At 42.6% G+C, this 21,388-nt stretch overlaps 1 protein-coding gene across 9 annotated transcripts in view; it reads left to right on the top strand.

Annotated features, from left to right (window-relative positions):
• The window catches only part of BEGAIN (brain enriched guanylate kinase associated), a 236,937-nt gene that overhangs the window by 121,523 nt on the left and 94,026 nt on the right, over positions 1-21,388 (top strand). For all 9 annotated transcript variants that reach the window (XM_043548924.1, XM_043548923.1, XM_043548919.1 and 6 more), the window contains one exon: positions 17,921-18,082. In XM_043548924.1, the coding sequence (XP_043404859.1) occupies positions 17,921-18,082 (162 nt within the window). The remainder of the gene's footprint in view (positions 1-17,920; positions 18,083-21,388) is intronic.

Below are 21,388 nucleotides of genomic sequence, written 5' to 3'. Positions count from 1 at the left end.
ATCTTTCCATAGGTCTTCCTTGTCCTTTTAAAGGAAGTGATAAAAAAAGATTCAATGTGCTTCTGTACATGGCACTTCACTGATCCTTTCTATGTGCTGTATTCTGACAGCCACGCACCTTTCTGATACTGAAAATGAACATTTAAGACAGGCACAAAACAAAATGGGGCAGTGTGTGGGTGATCAAATGAGCTTCCTCTTAGCAAAGCCATAATAGTGTTTGAATGTGGCTGTCACACTATTCTAGATGGATCAAGAATAAACAAAAAAGAAAAGAAAGTAGATGAAGAAGCAGGAACCAACATTATTAGAATATAGTGCTATATGTATGAAGAAAAGGAGTACTTGTGGCACCTTAGAGACTAACCAATTTACTTGAGCATAAGCTAGTCTCTAAGGTGCCACAAGTCCTCCTTTTCTTTTTGCGAATACAGACTAACACAGCTGCTACTCTGAAACCTGTTATATGTATGAGAGCTGATGTGGCAGGTCTTCCTTAGTAATAGCCTGAGGGAGTGGAGGAAGTATTTATTCTTAACTGCAAGCCAAAGCAATCATTGACACCCCCTCTCCCCCCTCCCAGAAGTTGTGTTAAGGTGATTTGGTGTGATTTAGGGATGCTTTATGAACTGCCTAGAGAGCTTCCACTTTGCTTCCAAACTGTAGTGGTAAAATAGAGGTCTACCTCTAATTTTGCTATCCCCATTTCTTATTCCCTTGATATTTTTTTATTATTATTCATGACTTACTAGCCTGGATTCCCCAGAAAAATAGAGGGCAGATCATTGGGTCTTTCTCTGACATTGCAGGATATAAAAAGTAGTCAATGTTCATGCCACAACTTAAAATGACTTGCTACACTGACAGGCAACTTCTCAACAGTCTTTGTTAGGCAAGTTGAGCTATTTGTTACAAATAAATGATTTGACCTTTTTCTGAATCATGCTTATGACTGCAAATGTATTTTTGTTTTTCACAGGCTTTTACTAAATAGTTTATGCAAACATATATCAGCCTTTGGTATATTAGCAAATAACTGAAGTGAACAGTTGTGATGCTCAGTGTGTGATTGGTCATCTAAGTCACATGGATATTTTTTTCTCCCTGATTGGATGACTGGAACTTTTAAGACAGGAGAATAGAGAAGAGTAAACAACAAGAAGAGAATACCTTTGTACAAAACCCAATATCACACATGAACAAAGTGTAGTCGTTCTCCAGTTACACAAATATTTGCAAATGGGCAAAACAAACAACCACTCACAATCTGAATGCATGTTCACAGAGTGTTAGTAAGAGATAGGAAGCAGGCTCACCTCTTTGCTCTGCATTTTGTTCTTCTCTTGCATCTTTTCTAGCTGTTCACCCTTATGTTTTCCCCAAACACACAGACAAATCAAAAGTGATATAAATTAAACGCCTTTACTCAAACTCTATTAGACCTATGTGTAACTAGGAAACAATTCCATTTCATGAGAAATTTCTAGGTTTTGCAGTACAGTTTTATTCCAATGTGGAACAAAAACAAGAGCTTTTGACATTTTTCATGAAAAGGCAAGAGAGATCTCAAACTAGCAAATAGCCTAGTGGTTAAGGTTCTCACTTGCAATGTGGGAAATCAAGTTAAAGGCCCTGCTCCTAATCAGGGAGGAAAGGGACTTGAACATGGGTCTTCCAGTTCTCAGCCAGGTACACTAGGCTATTGGCTACTCTGCAGTAGAATAGTCTCTTCACACCTTCCCTAAAGAAATCCCATCCTGGAGCTCAGCAATGTCTCCACTGAAATCTAAATGTTTCCACAAAACATTTCAGTTTTGTCATAATAGCATTTTTGGTGGAAAAAAGTTTCCATCAAGTTTCACATTTGATAGAAAGTTTGACCCGCTCTACTTACAACCCTTTGCTAATGTCTATTTAAATATGTCAGTTGCTCTAAAAATTGCTGCGTCTAGATAAGTAAGTCAGTCTAGACTCGAAAGAGAATCTAATTAGGATAGCTTGGCGGTGGGGGGCAAAAGAAAGTATAGATTATGATAGTTTAGACTTCCTCTATACTGACTAAGACTTCCTTATTGTTTGCAGTGTTGTTGTAGCTGTGTTGATCCCAGGAGATTAGCGACAAAGTGAGTGAGATAATATATTTTATTGGATCAACTTCTGTTGGGGTGCAATGGCTGGCACTTTGCAGGAGTGGCAGCTAGTGGTTAGAGAGCGGTATGGGAGCTTAGGCTCTCCTGCTCCATCAGGATTTGGCCCAGAGCCCTGTGGGGGTAGCCAAGGTCAGGCACCCTCGAGCACCTTAAGACAGTCCTCCCTGGACCACTTCTTACCCCTCCACTCTATAATTCAAGCTTTTTCAGTCTGTAACCAAAATAATGTAGAACAAACATAGTGCCTTTAGTCAGTCTGGCTTCTAGCGGAGCAGTTCCTCTCTTCTTGGGTATGTCTTGACTACCCGCCAGATTGGCGGACAGCGATCAATCCAGTGGGGATCGATTTATTGCGTCTAGTCTAGATGCGATAAATCAACCTCCCACAAGCGCTCTCCCGTCGACTCCTGTACTCCAGCACCATGAGAGGTGCAGGCAGAGTCAGAATATGGAAGCAGCAGCAGTCGACTCACCGTGGTAAAGACACCACGGTAAGTTGATCTAATTACGTCGACTTCAGCTACGTTATTCACGTAGCTGAAGTTGCATAACTTAGATCGATCCCCCCAGTGTAGACCAGGGCTTAGAGGAGCAGCTTCTGTGTCCTTCCTCAGAAGCTCCCAGGGAAGGTCCTTCTCCCTGCCTTCTGAGCTGTCTGGGTGCCTTTTAAGCCCCACCTCCACCTGGAGCATGCTCTGCAGGGGCGGTGGGGTGGGGTTGTTTGGGCCTAGAGTTGTTCCTTTACCCTTTTACTCCTACTGTGGTGTTTGTATACCCTGTCACACAGGGAAAAGAGAGCAGCTTTGCTACACAGAGCTCTTCTTCAAAAGAAAGCTTGAAAGCTTGTCTCTTTCCCAACAGAAGCTGGTCCAATAAAAATATTACCTCACCCACTTTGTCTCTCTAATTAGATGTTTTTAGTCACTTTTGACTTAAGCCACTAGTCTTCTGATTTTTGTGTGTGGCACATTTATTTTTCTCTCTCATATGTATAGCCTCATCTCGCTCAGGTATTTACCCCTCAAAAGTGTCTCTTCAGCAAAATTGGCTATCTTGTTAATAAGAGCTGCAAATGCATTTTGAAGACTCTGGATACAAATCAAGTTAACAGAAATATTAAATCACTCTTCAGAGATCTGACTGAGATTTTCTATGCAGGAGAATTATATAAACTGCAGAGGTTGGCATAGCTAGCGGTGCTGCTTATGTTACAGTATGGGTATCCTGATTTATAGCAATAAGTTATTTCCTTCCCATCAGCTATGCTGCATCCTGGATTCCTCGTGTTCGGCAGAATAGAATATTCCCCAAAATAGAGGTTTGGGTTCCCCACTGTTCACTGTTATTTGTGTAAGTCATGTCCTCTGCAGTTTTCAGCACCTCAGGGAAACCAGACTGCCTGGTGAAGAGACTTCATTTAATAACTTGGGAGTTTTAATCTATTCCTGAAAGCTGTAATTTTATTCATTATGTTTCAATTTGACCCAAAAAGAGCCTTTGGTTACTGATAGTACATTCAGAATAGAGCAGTGATTCCCAACCAGTGTGCCTCGACACATTGGTGTGCTGTCCGGCCTGAACAGGTGTGCCATGGAATTTTTTGAAAAGTAGATGTGAGAACAAGGGGAGGAAAGCTGCTTTCTGATTGGCCATCTGCCGTACTGCCCCGCCTCCTCCAGAGGCAGAGCGACCGATCAGAGCTCGATCTCCCTTTCTTCTCCCCGGCCCCTCCTGTGTGAGCCAGGGGGTCAGCTCCTCTGCCCCTCCCCTTCCCTCTTGCAGCCGCTAGCGGGAGGCAGGGGGAAAGAACCTCTGGAATGTGAGGTGTGCCGTGGCAGAGAAAAGGTTGGATACCACTGGAAGAGAGGAGATGTTGTATAGCCATAGTATGAACATATGCCAAGAAACACACCATTTTCTACAGAGAATAATGGCATTCACCGCACATAACAGCTGGCAGCTGATCCTCTAAGGATTTTTTGCACATCTAAGGTTAGCTATTCATCTTCATATCATCTTTTCATATGATATTTGTATTGAATTCAATGTGTTGGGAAGTTCTAGGCTTTCAGAATTTATGTTCTCTCCACTAACCTGCATATTGCGGCCTTCACACACTTGCCACAGCAGAGATGACCCATACCTGCTGATAGTTCAGGGGGCACAATTTAAAGGTTCAGCCACCCCCAGAACAGCTTCAGTCATGCCCCCCCCCACGACAGCCCCTCCACTTACCCTCAGTTTCCCCACCTGGAACGCACAGCCCCTCCCTGCAGCTCCCAGCTGTTGCTCCTGCCTCTCCCCATTGGGCGCAGCTTGTAGCTTGCTGACTCCAGCAGCTACCATGCAGGGAGGGGGCCTGGCCGCACCAAGTGTTTGAATATGGCCAGCAAACCCTGGCAGAAATCTGGGGGGGGGGAGGGGGATGTGACCCCACAAGCCACCTCCACCCTTCACACCTTCCCTCCCTCCCCCGCATTGCCTCTGTACACTGGGATAGGAATAATTCCCATTTAATCCAGAGAGTGTTAGGCTGATGCAATCAAAACGTGACTCCAAGTTATTTTAAGTTAGGGGATGCAACAGTTCTGCCCTCGTAGGAGCTAGTCCATGATTTCAGCAGGGTTCAGACAGGTATATTTAGCAGAATTAACACAATTATAACCCAGAAAGAGAAATTCTGCATTAGTTGTCTGTACCCTGGGGGACAAAGAACAAAAGTAAAGTAATCACCCCAATGCCGCAGTAGTCCTATTGTAAGATATTGGTCCAGATCTTCAACTCACATAAGTGGGGCCATTTACATCTGGCTCATAGTGCTTAGGACCATAAATACTATAGTACTTATAGATATAAATAAATAAAAAGATCTCTTGCTCTCCTTTCTGTCTCCCCTTTCATGTGACCCCTTAGTGTTTGATGGCTGTTGGTACGCCAGCTTGAGCTCTTTAGGTATAGTTGGAACTACAATCAGGGACCCCTTCCATTTGTGTGTGTGTATGGATGGGGACTGGGAGCTGTAAAAGCAACTTGACATCCAAATCGAGCTCACTCAAGCATTTATTCTAAAGCACATACATTTCCTCCTACCCACACAAACACTCACTTGTCAGCAGCTTTCCATACATGAATGGAAAAATCAGCACGTAATTCAGCAAATGCACAATACACTCTCTGATGCTCAAACCCTTTGAAAAACATAGGCCTATCAGACTGGACAAAGAAGGGCCTATGACAGTTAGGGTCCAGACACCCTAGGAAAAGAACAGGGAGTCTGAACCCCAAAGAGTAAGCAATTGAATCAACTGGATGTATACAGTGTTATTGTGTGTAAAATATGTCAAATAAGGTCAGTTTCAAGTCTCCCTCTTATGGGCTTTTTTCCCTTTTATTTTATTTTTGCCTGGCATGGCAACTCATGGTTATTTAGGGTGGGGAAATTCTAGCCAGGATGTCTTAATGTTTTCCCATTACCACCACCGCCCGTGGTTTGTCTCTTCCTGGGTATGTACAATGCTAGGGGCTTGGAGCTGGTTGGGGAGGCAGCTCGCTGTTGTGAGGTGGAGCTGACTGTTGCAGCACAAATTATGAGCACAGTTTTATATCTACATAAATACTGTCTGTATACATCTCATAATGACCATCAAGTTCAGAGCATGTCAAGCTTTCATAAAAGAACTTACTTGACCTATTTTTATATACACGAACATCGAATCAACTGGTTGTATGAAAATTGCTTATTCTTTGAAGTTCAGACCCCCCTGTTCTCCACTCAGGGTGTCTGGACCCTGATTGTCACAAGGTCATATGTAGGAAAAGGCCCTCCATCATCAAGGACTGAATTTGTGAGGAGCTCAAGTCTGTGCACACCAACATTCAGGTCTGAGGGGGTAGGGGGCATACTGGATATTTACCTGTTCAAATACCAATTTGAGCATGCAGTTAATTATACTTGGGTCCAAACAACCTAATCTGAACACCTCAAATCTTTGGGGATGTATGGATTGGGTTCCAGATCTAAACTACAGAGTAGTCCTCTGTTTCTAGAATGGGCTGAAACGAATCCCATATCTCAATCCTCCTGAATGAGGCAAAGTTCAGATGTGGATCCAAACTTTGCAGTTTGGGCCCATCTCTCCACTTAACATGTGCACAAATCAGTTTGTTCACAAAAGTGCAGACATCGCAGCTTGGTTTTTGCATTCCCCTTTTGCAAGTGTTCCTCTTAGTATCCAAAATAACATCTTGATCATTTGATACTTGGTGAGATAGGATATTCTATTCCCAAAAAACCTGCCCAACACAGTAATACAATTGCTGTTTCATTTGGGACCTTTTTAATAACCTGAAGAACATTTGGAAAAATCTTGAGCGTTTTCTTTCAGAGTAAAGTTCTCAACAATGTTGTGTTGCTGACACAGCCAGAATGCCCCTGTTCCCAATACAACCAGAATGCACTGGCACATCTCTGATCCCAGTCAGAGGTTTTCTGCCTTCTCTTCACCACCTCAGGCTTGAATGGCTACACTGCCCCCATTTGCGCTGTTTAATATTTGTATTAGGATAGGCACTGTAGGCATTTGCTTTTCCCTCTCATTAGTCAGGCTTTCCTGTACCTCAGTTTCCCCTTGCTGGTCTGCAGTCTTCCTGTGCTGGTTGGTAGTTTGTGTCTCACTATCCAGTTCCCCTGTGACTGGTTGGCATTTTAGCTCACAGATGCATGAAACAATAGGGAAACAGAAGCAGGCCCCACAGTCACACAGCACTCCTCCCCACCCTGTTGAGCCTTTTCCTCCTCAATTGATGGATAGTCATCTCAGCCAGCACTAGAAGGAAGTTGACAAGGGGGGGTTGCAATGTTGTGGGGCCACAGGTAGGCTGTGCGTAAATACAGAGATGTGGGGGAAAGTGCAGCCAGAATATGAGATTCTGGAGGCGCAGGAAAAGGGGCTTCAAGTCTTGGCAGATGTGCACCATGGCTTTCCCATGCCACAGAAGAGGAAAATGTTGGGACTCCATGAACCATGCCAACACCATGCATGTGTTCATGTCCCTATGAAGGAGCTACCAGTTTATGTCCCCGAGTGGGCTTAACCCAGATTGACATTAGCTTTGCAAAAATGTCTTCCTTCCCTGCAGCTCTGCAAGCAGAACATTTAAAAATGTAACCACCAGACAAGTAGAGACCATACAGCAGCTCCTGCATTCCCTCAGAGCTTTCTGCCATGGTCTGTACAACCCTCATCTTTCTCCTCTAGAGTAAGACACCCTTCTACGCAGTCAGCTCCCAGTCGTTATTGCGTCCCTGAGTTGTCTCAGGATCTTGGCTAGGAATTAACCTGTGAAACCCCAGGCAATAGTATGACTTTGCAGATATTGGAGAGGAGAATGACAGAGCTCAGTGGTTTGAGCATTGGCCTGCTAAACCCAGGGTTGTGAGTTCAATCCTTGAGGGGGCCATTTAGGGATCTGGGGCAAAAATTGGGGATTGGTCCTGCTTGGAGCAGGTTGTTGGACTAGATGACTTCCTGAGGTCCCTTCCAACCCAGATATTCTATGATTCATTGTCTCCTCTAGGGTACCCAAAAGGCCTGATCCAATACTGGCACGTATGGGTAGTCACACTGTTTATGGACACAGATGACAGTGCTAAAGTAGTTTTTCATGTCGCTTTACAGTCATATAAGCAAACCAATAAAATATGTATTAAATTTTGGAACAGATCAATTTGCAGAGAACAACATGATGAAAGGTCTGCAAACATATTTTTAATGAGGCAAAGTGAAAACATCCTGCAGTGAGAGGTTCCCTGAAGATAGGATAAATATTTAGAATCTTATTGACTGTCCATATTTTTAGAGAGAGATTTTAGTTAATCAAAATGGATAATAGCTTAAAAACCATTAGTTGTCACAGCAGAAGTGCTTTAGAGATCATTAGAAGAAATGAAGAACCACTGATGCAAAAGTTATTTCTTTGTTGGATTTTGGGTCCTATCCTGCCATTCCTTGCTCCTTTGAAACTTATTACTGAAGAAGATGTGAGTTTTGGGAAGTGAGGAAATGCAGGATTAGACCCTTTCTGAGCTGTACTGCACAAGGGGCTACATATTTCCACTTAGGCCTGGTCTGCACCACATGGTTAGGTCAATGCAAGGCAGCTTACATCAACCTAGCTCTGGAAGTGTCTTCACATAAATTTGGCTCCCGCCAACGTAAGTGCCCTGCTATGCCAACTTAATACCATCACCTCCTCGAGTGGCAGAGAGTCAGGGTCAATGTAATTAGATTGACACAGTGCCAGTGTAGACACTGCATTACTTACATCGACTGTTACTGGCCTCCAGGAGCTGTCCCACAATGTCCCATACTGACCGCTTCAGGCACCATTATGTACTTCACTGGCCAGGTAGACAGGAAGCTCCCCTCCACTTTAAAGCCCTGCAAATTTTTGAAATTCCTTTTCCTGGTTGCCTGGCTTGGCAAGCACACCTAATAGTTCTCCACTGTTGAGTGGAACTGCCCACCTGACCATGCCTGCTACATGCTCCAGAGGCGCTCCTGCCTGGAGTACACAGGAGGTGTTGGATCTCCTGGACCTGTAGGGAGAAAAGGCTTTGCAGACAGAGCTCGAACCAGCCATAGAAACGCTGACATCTATGAGCAGATTGCTCAGGGGATGAAGGAAAAAGGGCAACAACAGGGACCAACATCAGTGCTGAGTGAAAGCCAAGGTGCTGTGGCCGGAATACCAGAAGGCCAACAATTGATCTGGTACAGAACCGCAGACCTGCCACTTTTACAAAAACCTACGTGCCATCCTTGGCAGAGACACTACCACCACCTCCAAGAGCACCATAAATTCTTCTGAGGAGCCTGAGTCCCAGGCCCCTGCCATGAACAGCAAGGAGGAGGGGGTGGAGGAGGAGTATGGAGGACAGGTGACTGGGAAATCCAGCTGTGCAGCAAACCAGGACCTGTTCTTGACACCACCACAATCCAGCCTGTCCCGACAGTCGAGCACTGGCGAGTCTGATGCAAGGGAAGGAACCTCTGGTAAGTGTGCTGTTTATTTTGAAATTACAGGGATGGCACCCCCAAAGTAGCAGGACACATCTTTTGATTTGCCCATTTAAACCTGTGCTAGAAGAGGTAGTGAAACAACCGAGAGGTAGAGTTGCTCTTTGCTTTTCATTCCCCTCTAGAGTTAGGAAGTGGGAGCTACATGGAGCAGTTTGTTATATGCAGTGGAATGCCCCGTGAATCCTCCGTAGAGATCTCGAAGAAACTTCCATGGAAGGACTCTGCAAGCCTCTGCCGAAGGTTTCTGGGGAGGGCTGCCTTATATCTTCCTCCATGGTAGGACACTTTCCCAAGCCACTCAGCAATAACTTCAGCAGGCACCATTGCCATACACAGGCTAGCAGCATATGAGCACAGGCGGCATTGGGACTCCAGCAGCAGCTGTGCTCTCTCTGCCTCTGTTATCCTCAGGAGTGAGATATCAGCTAAAATCACCACCACCGGTGGAAAATGGTGCCGGTATTCAGTTCCATTGCCCTATACAACTATAATCATGCTCGCAAGCTATTCACCCCTCATTTCCCTCACCCCCTTATGGGCCATACTCACCATGGCTGGTGCTGTGACTCACATCTATCAGTCCCAAGCAGAAGTGAAAATGTAGTGCTTACATTTTGAGGAACAAGGGGAGTGAGATCAGCATCTTAAGTTTTGATTTCCAGTGTGAATACACTGACAATGGTACATCTGTGTGTTGTATCTGCAGCTGCTGCCATTGCGGCAGTCAGGATCTCCCTCTCTACACCTGCAGAACACTTGAGCCAGATAAGGAGGAGAAAGAAAAGGACTCAGGATGACATGTTCCAGGAGATCCTGAAAACCAGTGCTGCATCAGAGAACAAGCACAGGGCCTGGAGGATCATCCTTGCAGAAAAGCCTGGACAAAGAGGGTGGAGAGGAGAAAGGTTCAGGAAAAGGAGAGAGACATTTAGCAGGAGATGCTTGCGCTTCTCAGACAGCAAAGAGAGATGCTTCAGACTCTGTTAGACCTGCAGGTTCAAAAATCCCATGCTCACCTTCCTCTGCAGCCCATATAAAACTCTGCATTGGGACCTCTCTATACACCCCCTCAACATTCCATGTGGCATAAGGGGTTTATGCAATTTATGTGAAGACACTTCCACAGCTAGGTTGACGTAAGCTGGCTTGCCTCCACCCAGGGGGACACTAAAGAAAATAACAGCTTTACAGACATTACTGTGAAAGACACAGCTTGTTTTTTGTACCTGAAATGAAAAAGACTGTTCTTTCCCCTTCGTAAGTTCTGTTCCCTTAATTTATTAAGTGCTAAGTGTCTTTTTTATTTGCCTGGTTCATGTTACACAATAAAAGTCTATTTTTTTGGAACATAATTCATCTTCATTAGTTCACAACATATGCTGGCTGGTGAGGAGCAGGTCTGACAGTGATCATTTCCTGTTACTGCATGGTGCCACAGAACTCATAACATCATTCACAAACAATATTAATAGGTGTATTGACAATGTTAGATTCCTACATACATAACAATCCCTACACAATTTATTCTGGGCCACAAAAGAGCAAGGCCAGGTAGAGCATACTACAGCAACACACAGTACTCTGGCTCACTATAAAAATGGTCTTTCAAAGCTTCCCTGAGCCATATAGCTCCATGTTGAGCTCTTCGTATAGCCCTTGTATCTGGCTATTCAAATTCAGCAGACAGCCGCTCCACCTCTGCCCTGCACCCCAGCAGAAACTTTTCCCCTTTTGCTTCACATATATTATGCAGGACACAGCAGGCAACTATAACCATTGGGATATTTTTCTCACTGAGGTCCAACCTTTTAAGTAAACAATGCCAATGACCCTTCAAATGACCAAAGGCATATTCAGCTGTCATTCTGCACCTGCTGAGCCTGCAGTTGAAGCGCTCCTTGGTGCTGTCGAGATGGCTGGTGTATGGCTTCATAAACCAGGGGAACAAGGGGTAGGCTGGGTCCCCCAAGATCACTACTGGCATTTCAACATTCCCAATGGTAATCTGCCAGTTGGGAAAGAAAGTTCCTGCTTGCAGCTTTCTGAACAGTCCTGTGTTTGCAAAGACACGTGTCATGCACCTTTGCTGACCAGCCCACAATGATGTTGGTAAAAGCATCCCCAGTGATCCACCAGCATGTGCATAACCATAGAAAAGCAGCCTGTCTGTTAATGTACTCTGTGGCAAGGTGGTCTGGTGCTAAAATAGGGATATGTGTGCCATCTATCACTCCTCCCCACCCTAGTTCGGGAACCTCATTACTTCAAAACCATCCACTATGTCCTGCACATAGCCCAGAGTCAGAGTCCTGTGTAGCCGGAGGTGATTAATGGCCCTGCACACGTGAATGACGACAGCCCATGGGGTGGATTTCCAACTCCAAATTGATTCCCGACTCTGACATTGCAAGTTTCCACAGTGCAATCAGCACTCTCTTCTCAGCTGTCAGTGCAGCTCTCATTTTGGTGTCCCTGCACTGGAGGGCTGGGGCAAGTTTGACATACGGACCCAAGAATATGGCCTGTGCGCCCAAAAGTCCTGCAGCCGCTGCTTGTCCTCCCAAACCTCCATGACAATGCAATCCCACCAGTTGGGGCTTGTTTCTTGAGCCCAGTGCTCCACCATCTCCAGCTGCTTCATGAATGCCACCAACAGCCTTGTATTGTTTCTTCCTATGTCCCACAGCAATCTAGCCTCCAAGGAGTCATTATGTTTCCCGCAGTTCCTCTTACAGCTCTGCAAATACTGCAGGATCAGGTGCCCTGTGCTTGCAACACTCATGACAATAGTACTCCTGTCAGAGATGGTGGACAGCAAAGACAGATGTGCGGGTTTGTGGGACTTTGAAAAGAAAGCATGAAATATTATGGGCGGCAGATGAAATTATGGGATGGAGAACAGTGTATTATGGGAAATTGACCCCATGCTCCCAGTCACCCCTGTGCAACTCATTTTGGCCCCATCAGGCATTGCAAGAACTTCCCAAAAGTTGCACTGGAATATGGCAAATTGCACAGTGGGATACCTACCCACACTGCACTGCATTCTGCATTGATGCAAGTGTTCCTGGTAAGGAAGCATGCTGCCAACTCAAGGAGCCAAGTGCGCGCACACACACACTCACACACACAAGTGATTTAATAAGTTCAGCAGCTGTATGCTGAGGTAACTTAGGTCAACATAATTTTGTAGTGTAAACATGGTCATGGTCTTTGAAGTTGTTAGCAAATGTGCCTTTCCTGCCTTTTCTTTTTTTAAATCTTTGTCCTGATGCTTTAATGTAAGGGGGGGGGGGAGAGAAAGAGATAAGTCCATTCAATTATTTTCCCCACTAAATCATTTTCCTGTGTTTTTAATTATAATATAGAATATATGCCATGCGATGAAGAACTGTGAATGCATGTTGGCAATAGTAGGTAAATCCTGAATTAAAATGTAGTGATTCTCTATAGTTAAGAGGGTATGGTCATCATGCCTCTGCAGAACTGGTGTATGACAACTGGAAAAGAAAGGCACTTTTGTATTAAATGGAACGAGCTTTTGGAAGGTCATTGTTTAGGAGGAAAGAAAAAATGCAACGTAATTGACATGGCTGCTTGAAAATCCACCTTTGATCAATCTCTCTCTCAAACCTTCTTGACAGTGCTATATCAAAACAGAGTGAACCCTTTCCAACATTGTATGGGTTACCATTCAAAAAAAATCAGAGTGATACACAATGGAAACTATCCAAAAAGATACATTTATTTTTATAGACACCAGATTTGTAGAGCAAAAACATTATATCACCAAGCAGAAGGAAAAAGAATTATAGCAGTAAACTGTGTAGGATTACAAGTGCTCAGTAGTGAGGGGAAATGGTTTCAGAACTGCACCCCACATGTAGAATGCAGGAAAGCATGTCAAGTATTCTTAAAATTGTGAAAAAGAAAATTTGTGCCAAATTCATCCCTGAACTCCACTGACTCTCTTGGAGTTATGCGAGTTCTGAACTTGACCTATTACATTTTCTTTCTGAAAGAAAATATTCTTCCCTTATCTAGCATTGTTTCTGTCTCTTGTTTTACCGTTGCTTCCTGTGTTTTTCCATGGACAACCGGAAGCAAAGTAAAGCCTGCGTGTAATCAGCCAAAAAAAAAAAAAAAAAGCAATGGCCTTTACTTGAAACTGGTAAGGTGTGTGTATGGTGATTCATTCATGCAGAAATATACAGCCAGAGATAATCCTTCTCCATGCTACCACACGTTAGGATCCATCACTGTTTTCATTATTAATCCCAATACTGGAGATTTATTAGACCCCGATTCAGGAAAAAATCCCTATTCAAGAGAATTAAGCATGTGTTTAAATCCCATTGAAATCAATAGGACTTAAGCACACACTTAAAGTTATGTACATTATGTTGTCCTGAATCAGGATAGACTTAATCACATGCTCAAGTGCTTTCCTGAATTGGGGCTTTATTGGTGTATTTGTTTGTGAACATTTGGCAGAGTTTCCTGGTTTTCAGCATTCCCTCTTTCTCTCTCTTCCCTTCCCTCTCTTCCTGCCCACCCACCCCCAAATCTTATTTCTATATTTCTCAGCTTTCAAACTTTTTGTAAGTTTTTAATAATAGATTTTATTTTAAATTATATATATATTTTACACACACACCTTTGACCCTATCATCAATTTTTTAACCTGAATGTAATATATTATATACTGCATGTTACTAAAGCAAACTCTCTTGTATACTTTTTAACTCCTAAAAAAATCTTAAAAAACAATACAGTTTATCTATCTGAATGAGTTAAAATGGATGTTAAATAGGAGTTGTTAATTTTTAATTCATTTTTAAATGTTGATACTAGAAGGTAAATGTTGGACAATTTTGTCTTTCTAGTCAAAAAGGTGGTCACTGGGTTATGTCTCTAGAAATGGTCCTCTCCTTTTCTCAGTGTATGGACAGCCCCACGTTTCAGAATCACTGCTTACTGAAACAGAGTAACCCTGGTCTTGAAAGTAGCTTAAATATGTTCTATCAACACTTCCTATTCAATTTTACATAGTTATAGTTGTTGCCTATGGTACTAAGTCAGCCAAGCATTCAAGCATGTACTTAACTTTAAGCAAGTGAATAACCCACCCTATTTGGCAAAAGTACTTATACCCTTCAAAGCTGACTTCTTGGGGACTAAAGCATCTGTCAAAAAATTAAGCACATGTTTGAATGCTTTGCTGAACTGAGGCCATAAGCAACAAATGGGTCTCCATTTAACACAGTATTCCTGCTTCTTCTCCTTTCGTCTTCCTAACATGCTCATAGAGTAATGAATCATAGTAATAATTATAAGGCCGACTATAACTGTATGCATAATTCTAAAGATACTTTCCTATAAGCAACCACTATGGACCTGTTCCAAAATGCACTGGAGTCCATGGAAAGATTCACTATGCACTTTGGATCCAGCCCTATATTTGGTTTATAGTTCCTTCAAGGTACTGTTCCTTTAGTAAGAAAAGGAAAAATAGAAATCCAGATCACTGTGTTAAGCCGAGAAGCATTTGTTCTCTGAATTAAGATATATTATTTTTAAAATAGAGTAACTACTAGAGGTAAGCCGAGTACAACTGTAATCGTGCAAAAAAAAAGTAATAAAAATAGAAACAGTGTTGGCAAAATATTAGGCTATTTCCAAGGTCTAGGTTACTCTGTTACAGTAAGCAGGAATTTTAAAGCTTTTTCCTTTAATATACGTAGGTTCTTTTTGTAACAAAAAAGAAGAGATACTAATGAGAGCCAGTGTATAAAAGACAAGTCAAATAAGTACCATATTGCCAACTCTCAAAATTTTATCTGGACTCTAACAATTCTGGAATAGATTTTACCTGTCTCATGAAAATACGATGAAAGGCACCAACTCATGAATTTTCCTTGATTTAGTTTGGCCACCATCTCCTATTACTGTCAATGGGGCTGAAGATGGCCATCGTTCCCTACTGTCTACCTGTTTGTGGAAGTGAGGCTGCCACCCCCCTCTATTTGCAATGAGATTGAAGACACACCCACAGGCAAAATGGCTGCCTCTTGGTTCAGGGGGCTTGATGGGACATAGACTGTGAGGAGCAGTATGGATACTATGAAAGGTGGATGGGACAAGTGAGAGAGGGTTGGCATGGGGGAACAGGAGGCAATTTAGGAGTTACAGGGGAATGGGTTGCAGGGGATGTCAGGGGCAGTAGGGAGGGGTGGAGATTGGGGGTGGGTGGGAGGCAGAGAGAACTGCCCAGTCTTGGGCAGAGAAGTAGTAGCGGGGAGATTCAGGGAATTGTTGCTTCTTGCAAAAGCTGACCCAATCCCATAACAAAGCCATAGTGTGCTTGAACACGATATCACCTGTGGGTGAACACTATTCACAAATTTCAGAGTAGCAGCCGTGTTAGTCTGTATTCGCAAAAAGAAAAGGAGTACTTGTGGCACCTTAGAGACTAACAAATTTATTTGAGCTCAAATAAATTTGTTAGTCTCTAAGGTGCCACAAGTACTCCTTTACTATTCACAAAGCAATCATTCCATATCTGACCTATCAGTCCCCATCCTCAAGGAAACCTGCACAACACTTTCAAAAGACAAGCCTGGGATCTTAAATTCATAACTTTGGTAGACACTAAAAATCATGGACACAACAGAGACTGGATTTATCACCTATTACAACACTCTATAACCCAGTAACAACCCTCCAAGTCCTCCCACAGCTGCCTTTCCAACGCCTCCTTTCCTTCCCCACCCATGACTGTAAGGATGTTAATGGGTCACTTCATCTTGAATGCTCCCATGAAATATGAGTGAACTACTTATGCTAAACAAGCTTTAGCTCACGAAAGCTTATGCTCATATGAATTTGTTAGTCTCTAAGGTGCCACAAGTCCTCCTTTTCTTTTAACGTGACTTGAAGAAGAGCTCTGTGTAAGCTCAAAAGCTTGTCTCTCTCACCAACAGAAGTTGGTCCAGTAAAATTACCTCACTCATCTTGTCTCTCTATTGAGACATTATCACTTATGAGTGATTGATATAAATTAAAAAGTTCTTTAATCTGCGTATCTGTAACTCATCAACCCTACATATTAACAAATTCTCTGTGTGAGTGTGACTCATATTAGGTCAGTTTGTCTCAAGCCAGCCCATTTTTTCCCCAAAGAAAATAAGCTTGGAGTGGGATTGATAGCAGATGGCGGGTCCCCAACCTCAGGGGTGAGGAGAGGGTGAGTGGAGTCTCCATCTGACCAACCAGGAGACACATTTTTGTATACCTTTAAGGTTGACTTTTCAACCTAAATCATCTTAGACACATTAGCAGAGGACTGGAGGGGAGTTTAAAAAAAAAAGTCAAAAGACAGCCTAAAAAACATGATTTGATAGCTTTTAAAATCAAAATTTTGGGCTCCACTCTCGTGATTTTGGGTGATTCTGTTCTCGAGACTGGTAATTCTATATGTGGCCTTTAACCAATGGTATGTAGCCCCTTGACACTCTTTCAGGCCCCAGCACACTAAGTTTAGGTACAGGCATAAGCTGTGTTTACGTTCAAAACCTTGCTCCTTTGACATCCATGGTAGTTTTGCCATTGACATCAAAGGAATCAGGATTTGGCCCTTATTTTATCTAATGTTATATTTAGCATATATCAAAAGTAAGCAAGGTGACCGTACAGGGCTCACTTTTCTGCCCACCCTCTGCGCTCAGCTTTTGTCCTCCGTGGGCAGCTTACCCTCTCTGCCCTCAGGCCCCCTGGGCTCCTTTAGGTTACTCCCTGCTCTTTCTTGAGGACCCACTCCTAGGCTTCCTTACCTGGAGTCCTCCACAGGCCTCTACCTGCCTTCTGCGCTCTTCTCCAGTTTGTTTCCCACGCTGGGCTTCCTTCCTCTTACCTCCAACACCTAGTGCAGGTGTAGCAGGGCAGGGCTGATTGAACAGGGCTGACTGGCCCAAGGGCCTGGGCTCTTAAAGGGGCAAGATGCCTTATTACGGTGACAATGTGATTCATTTGGTAACATTCATGCCACTATGTCATAGTGGATTCAAGTACCATATCAGGACCTGAGCTCATACTCAAAGCCAACATAGCAATGAAGTACTAGCAGAGTCTGTATTATTATTACATTACAGTTGCAGCTAGGCATAACAGCTTTTTATCGGGACCTCATTTTGCTGTACACCGTACAGACAAAGTAAGAGACAATCCCTGACATGAAGAGTTTGTAATCTAAATAGACAAAGCCAGATTATTATTATTATTATTGTTTTACAGATGGGGAATTGAAGCTGTTTGTACATAGCATTACGTAAAGTAGTTTTAAATCATTTCAGAATGAAAGACATCACATAAAACCAAAATTTGGTTTTTAATGTATTCTAAAATGTATTATATTTTTATTGAGGATACTTCCACAAAATGTCCTGTGATGGCATTTGGATACCAGTGATGGGTGTCCTAGAAAGGATGGATGGAGAGAGATTGTCAACGTGATTATTTTAAATAAAATAACAAAAATTAGTTAACAAATGAATAAGTACTGTTCTCTTTCTTGCTACAAAAGCCATATTTTTTTGGAAATATGGATAATGAGGCCACTTGAAAATAGTGGATCATTAAAGAGTCTTCCAGAACTTCTAAATGCTATAACTGCAGTGTTTGTTCTTCCAGTACTTTGCAAGAACAGAAGGGGGAATTACGGAAGCGCCTATCCTACACTACCCACAAACTGGAAATGCTTGAAACAGAATTTGATTCTACACGCCAATATCTTGAAATTGAACTGAGACGTGCTCAGGAAGAACTTGAAAAAGTAACCGAAAAATTGAGAAGGTATTTTTTTTTAATAAATAAACTGCATTGGGAATATACAAACTGCTGTACTTAACAATGTATAGATATGCACTCCATTCATTATATAAACATGTTTATAGTACACATTGCACACACACATATATTTGTTACATACCACATATATATAGAGATATATGTCTATGTGTGTTACACATGTGTGTGTATATTTGTGTGTGCATAGGGTGTATTGTATGTTATATAATCTTTATATAATTAATGACATATACATTGTGTGTGTGTGTATTATTATATACACACACACCTATCATAAACACAAAGGATATTTATATTCTCTTTAGTAAGTACAGTGTAACTGCATTGACATTAGTTGAGTTATTCTGCATTTACGCTGGTGAGAGCAGAATTAGGCCCTGTTTTTCAAAGCTGAGAAAAGTTTATGTTCAGTGTATGAAATGTTATGAAGTTTCATATCATGGCATGGTAAAACATGTTACATTTACTTCCAAAAAGTATGACGTGAAACAAAAAGCCTTCTATTTAAAAATAATACAAACTGTGCAGAAAATAAGGCACAGGCCTGTTCTAAATTTAGGGCCCAATCAGTATAAATAATCGTAATAATCTAGTCCCCATTGACTTAAAAGGGAGCAGGCTCTAGCCTTAAGTGTGTACATGACTCTTAAAATCATTACTTTTGAAAAACTCTGAACCAAAAGATTCATTTATTTATGAAAAAATGCAGCTGAACTTTTACTGAAGGCATCATCATGTAGGAAAATGGACAGTGAATCACACCTAATGCAGGTACAAAAGTACCTTTCCAAGTAGAAACAGAAATTGTGCATAACGTTTCTTAATTGGACTGTAGCATTAATAAAAGTGATAACAGGTAATTGCTATAAATAAAGAATTTTTAACAGGTTGAATTTTAAGACACCAGTACAGGAAATCAGGTTAGCACATGCTTAAAATTAAGAAAAATGATTTCCTGAATCAAGGCCTAAATCAAGAGATACAGCATAGACTGCTTTACATAATTTTGCCATCTACTGGCTTCTACGTAGAGCAGGCAGTCAGCTGTCCACACTACTTCTGTCTACAGCACATTTTTCCCCCTCTCTCCTATCGCTTCATTTACATCGGAGCCGTTCAAAGTAACTCCATTCTCAGTGCGGTTTTCTCCAAACCCTTTCACACTGTTTTCCAATAAATTGCCATGTTAACCATCCTTCTGACTGTACATTAAATTACTTTTCCTGAAGAAGTACATTTTGCAGGGCAAGTGAAAGGCGCAGGTATAGAACAGGGAATATTTGGGACTTTCTGGATTTGAAATAATATTTTACTTCAGGCACATCCTGCTTAAAGCGTAAGTCAGATATTTCAGTCATGTTATCAAAAACTCCCACAAAATGTGTATTCAGACTTGAAATTAATCGGAGATGCTCCCTTTTGATGCAACTTTTAAAAGCGCATCCAGGTAACTCGTTCACTATGCTTGGAATACTTACAGGAACATGCCTCTGTATTTAAGCATAGTAACCATCTTCTGCCATAAAACCCGCTTCAACTTTGCTTTTTAGAAAATGTGCAATAAACCTTCCATCAGGACTATATAATTTCTTCCCTACCATCTCTGCTTATTTATAATATACATTTGGATCTCAGAAGGAGCCATGAACATTATAAAAAGACTAATCATGCAGTCAGTGGGAGTTTTGCCAGAGTACAAACTGCAATATTAGGTCTGTAGACAGGTTGTTTATAAAGGTAGGGTCTGATTTTCAGAAGTTCTGAGTGTGATGGGTTGGACCCCGCTTCTGGGCCACCAGCTGATGTACTGGGGTCTCACTGAGCCTGCCTGTCCCACCAGCCAGGGTGCTCCTTACTCTGTGCTGCTGTAACAGGCTCTCAAGCCTCCTTCCAGCACACACACACACAGGTAGGGAGACACCCAGCTGTAGAATCACACAGTCTGCAATCAGCTCTGTGTGGGAAGACTCAGCTTGGGAAATTGCCCCGCACTCCTGTGCGCATACCCTCTGGAGCAGTGGTGGGCCACATGCGACCCATCAGGGTAATTCATTGGCGGGTCGCCAGACAGACTGTTTATATTTGCACGGCCACCCTCAGTTCCCAGTGGCCGTGGTTCACCATTCCTGGCCAACGGGAGCTGCGGGAAGTAGCGGCCAGCCCATCCCTGTGGCCCACACCACTTCCCACAGCTCCCATTGGCTGGGAATGGCGAACTAGGAGCTGCGGTCAGCCATTCAAATTTAAACAAACTGTCTGGGGGCCTGCCAGTGGATTACCCTGATGGATTGCATGCGGCCCATGGATAGCAGGTTGCCCACTACTGCTCTGGAGTGTAAACCCAAAATTATAGTGTCTTGCATTGTATAGAGATCTATACGTTGTAAGCTCATGAAATTCGCCCCCTCCCTCAATGTGAAGGAAGATATGCACAGTTTTTTGCCCCTCCAGTTATGAATTGCACAAAGTGGGTTTTAGAACAAACAAAAAACAAGTTTATTAACTACAAAAGGTAAATTTTAAGTGATTATAAGGTATAGCAAAGAGAACAATGCACATTACTGAGCAAATAGAACAAAACACGCAAACTAGACTGAATCCATTAAAGAAATTGGCTACAAATAGTAATTTCTCACCCTAAATGTTGTTTTATGCAGGTTGCAGAGTTTCTTGAAGGTAAACTGCACTGCTTGCAGTTTAAATCTCCAGGTATACCCTTCACAGGCTGACCTTTCTTCCCTGTGCTCAGCGCCTGCCTCCCCCAGCTTAATTCCTTTGTTGCTTCAGGTGTTTTCAGCAGTCTTCCTTCTTGGGTGGGGAGGCAGTGGAGAAGAGTCTAGATTAACTCACTCCTGAGACTTAAATAGGATTTGTATATGGCAGGAATCCTTTGTTTACCAGTTTGACTCCCACCCCCTTCCCATGAAAAAGTACCAGCGTGTCAGAATGGTATCCTGTACCAGGTGACATGATCACATGACCCTGCAGTGTCAAAGCAGCATCCCAGGAAACTTCTCAGGAAGGAGGGAGATTAGTATCTTCAAAGTCCTATTATCCTTTCTAATGGCCCGTCCAGGCTGTTTGCATATTTCTGGTGGGCACACAGTGAAAACACAGTTGTAATTATTACATAGTCAACATTTCTAGCTTCAGTTACGTAAATGATACATGCATACAAATTGGATAATCACATTCAGTAAATCATAACCTTTCCAACGATACCTTGCATGACCCATCTTGCATAAAACATCTTAGTTATGCCATATTCATATCATAACAATATTTCTATGA

Source organism: Chelonia mydas, chromosome 6 (genome assembly GCF_015237465.2).
Source record: "Chelonia mydas isolate rCheMyd1 chromosome 6, rCheMyd1.pri.v2, whole genome shotgun sequence".
Classification (NCBI taxonomy): Eukaryota; Metazoa; Chordata; order Testudines; family Cheloniidae; genus Chelonia; species Chelonia mydas.
This window is presented reverse-complemented; position numbering and strand designations above follow the sequence as displayed.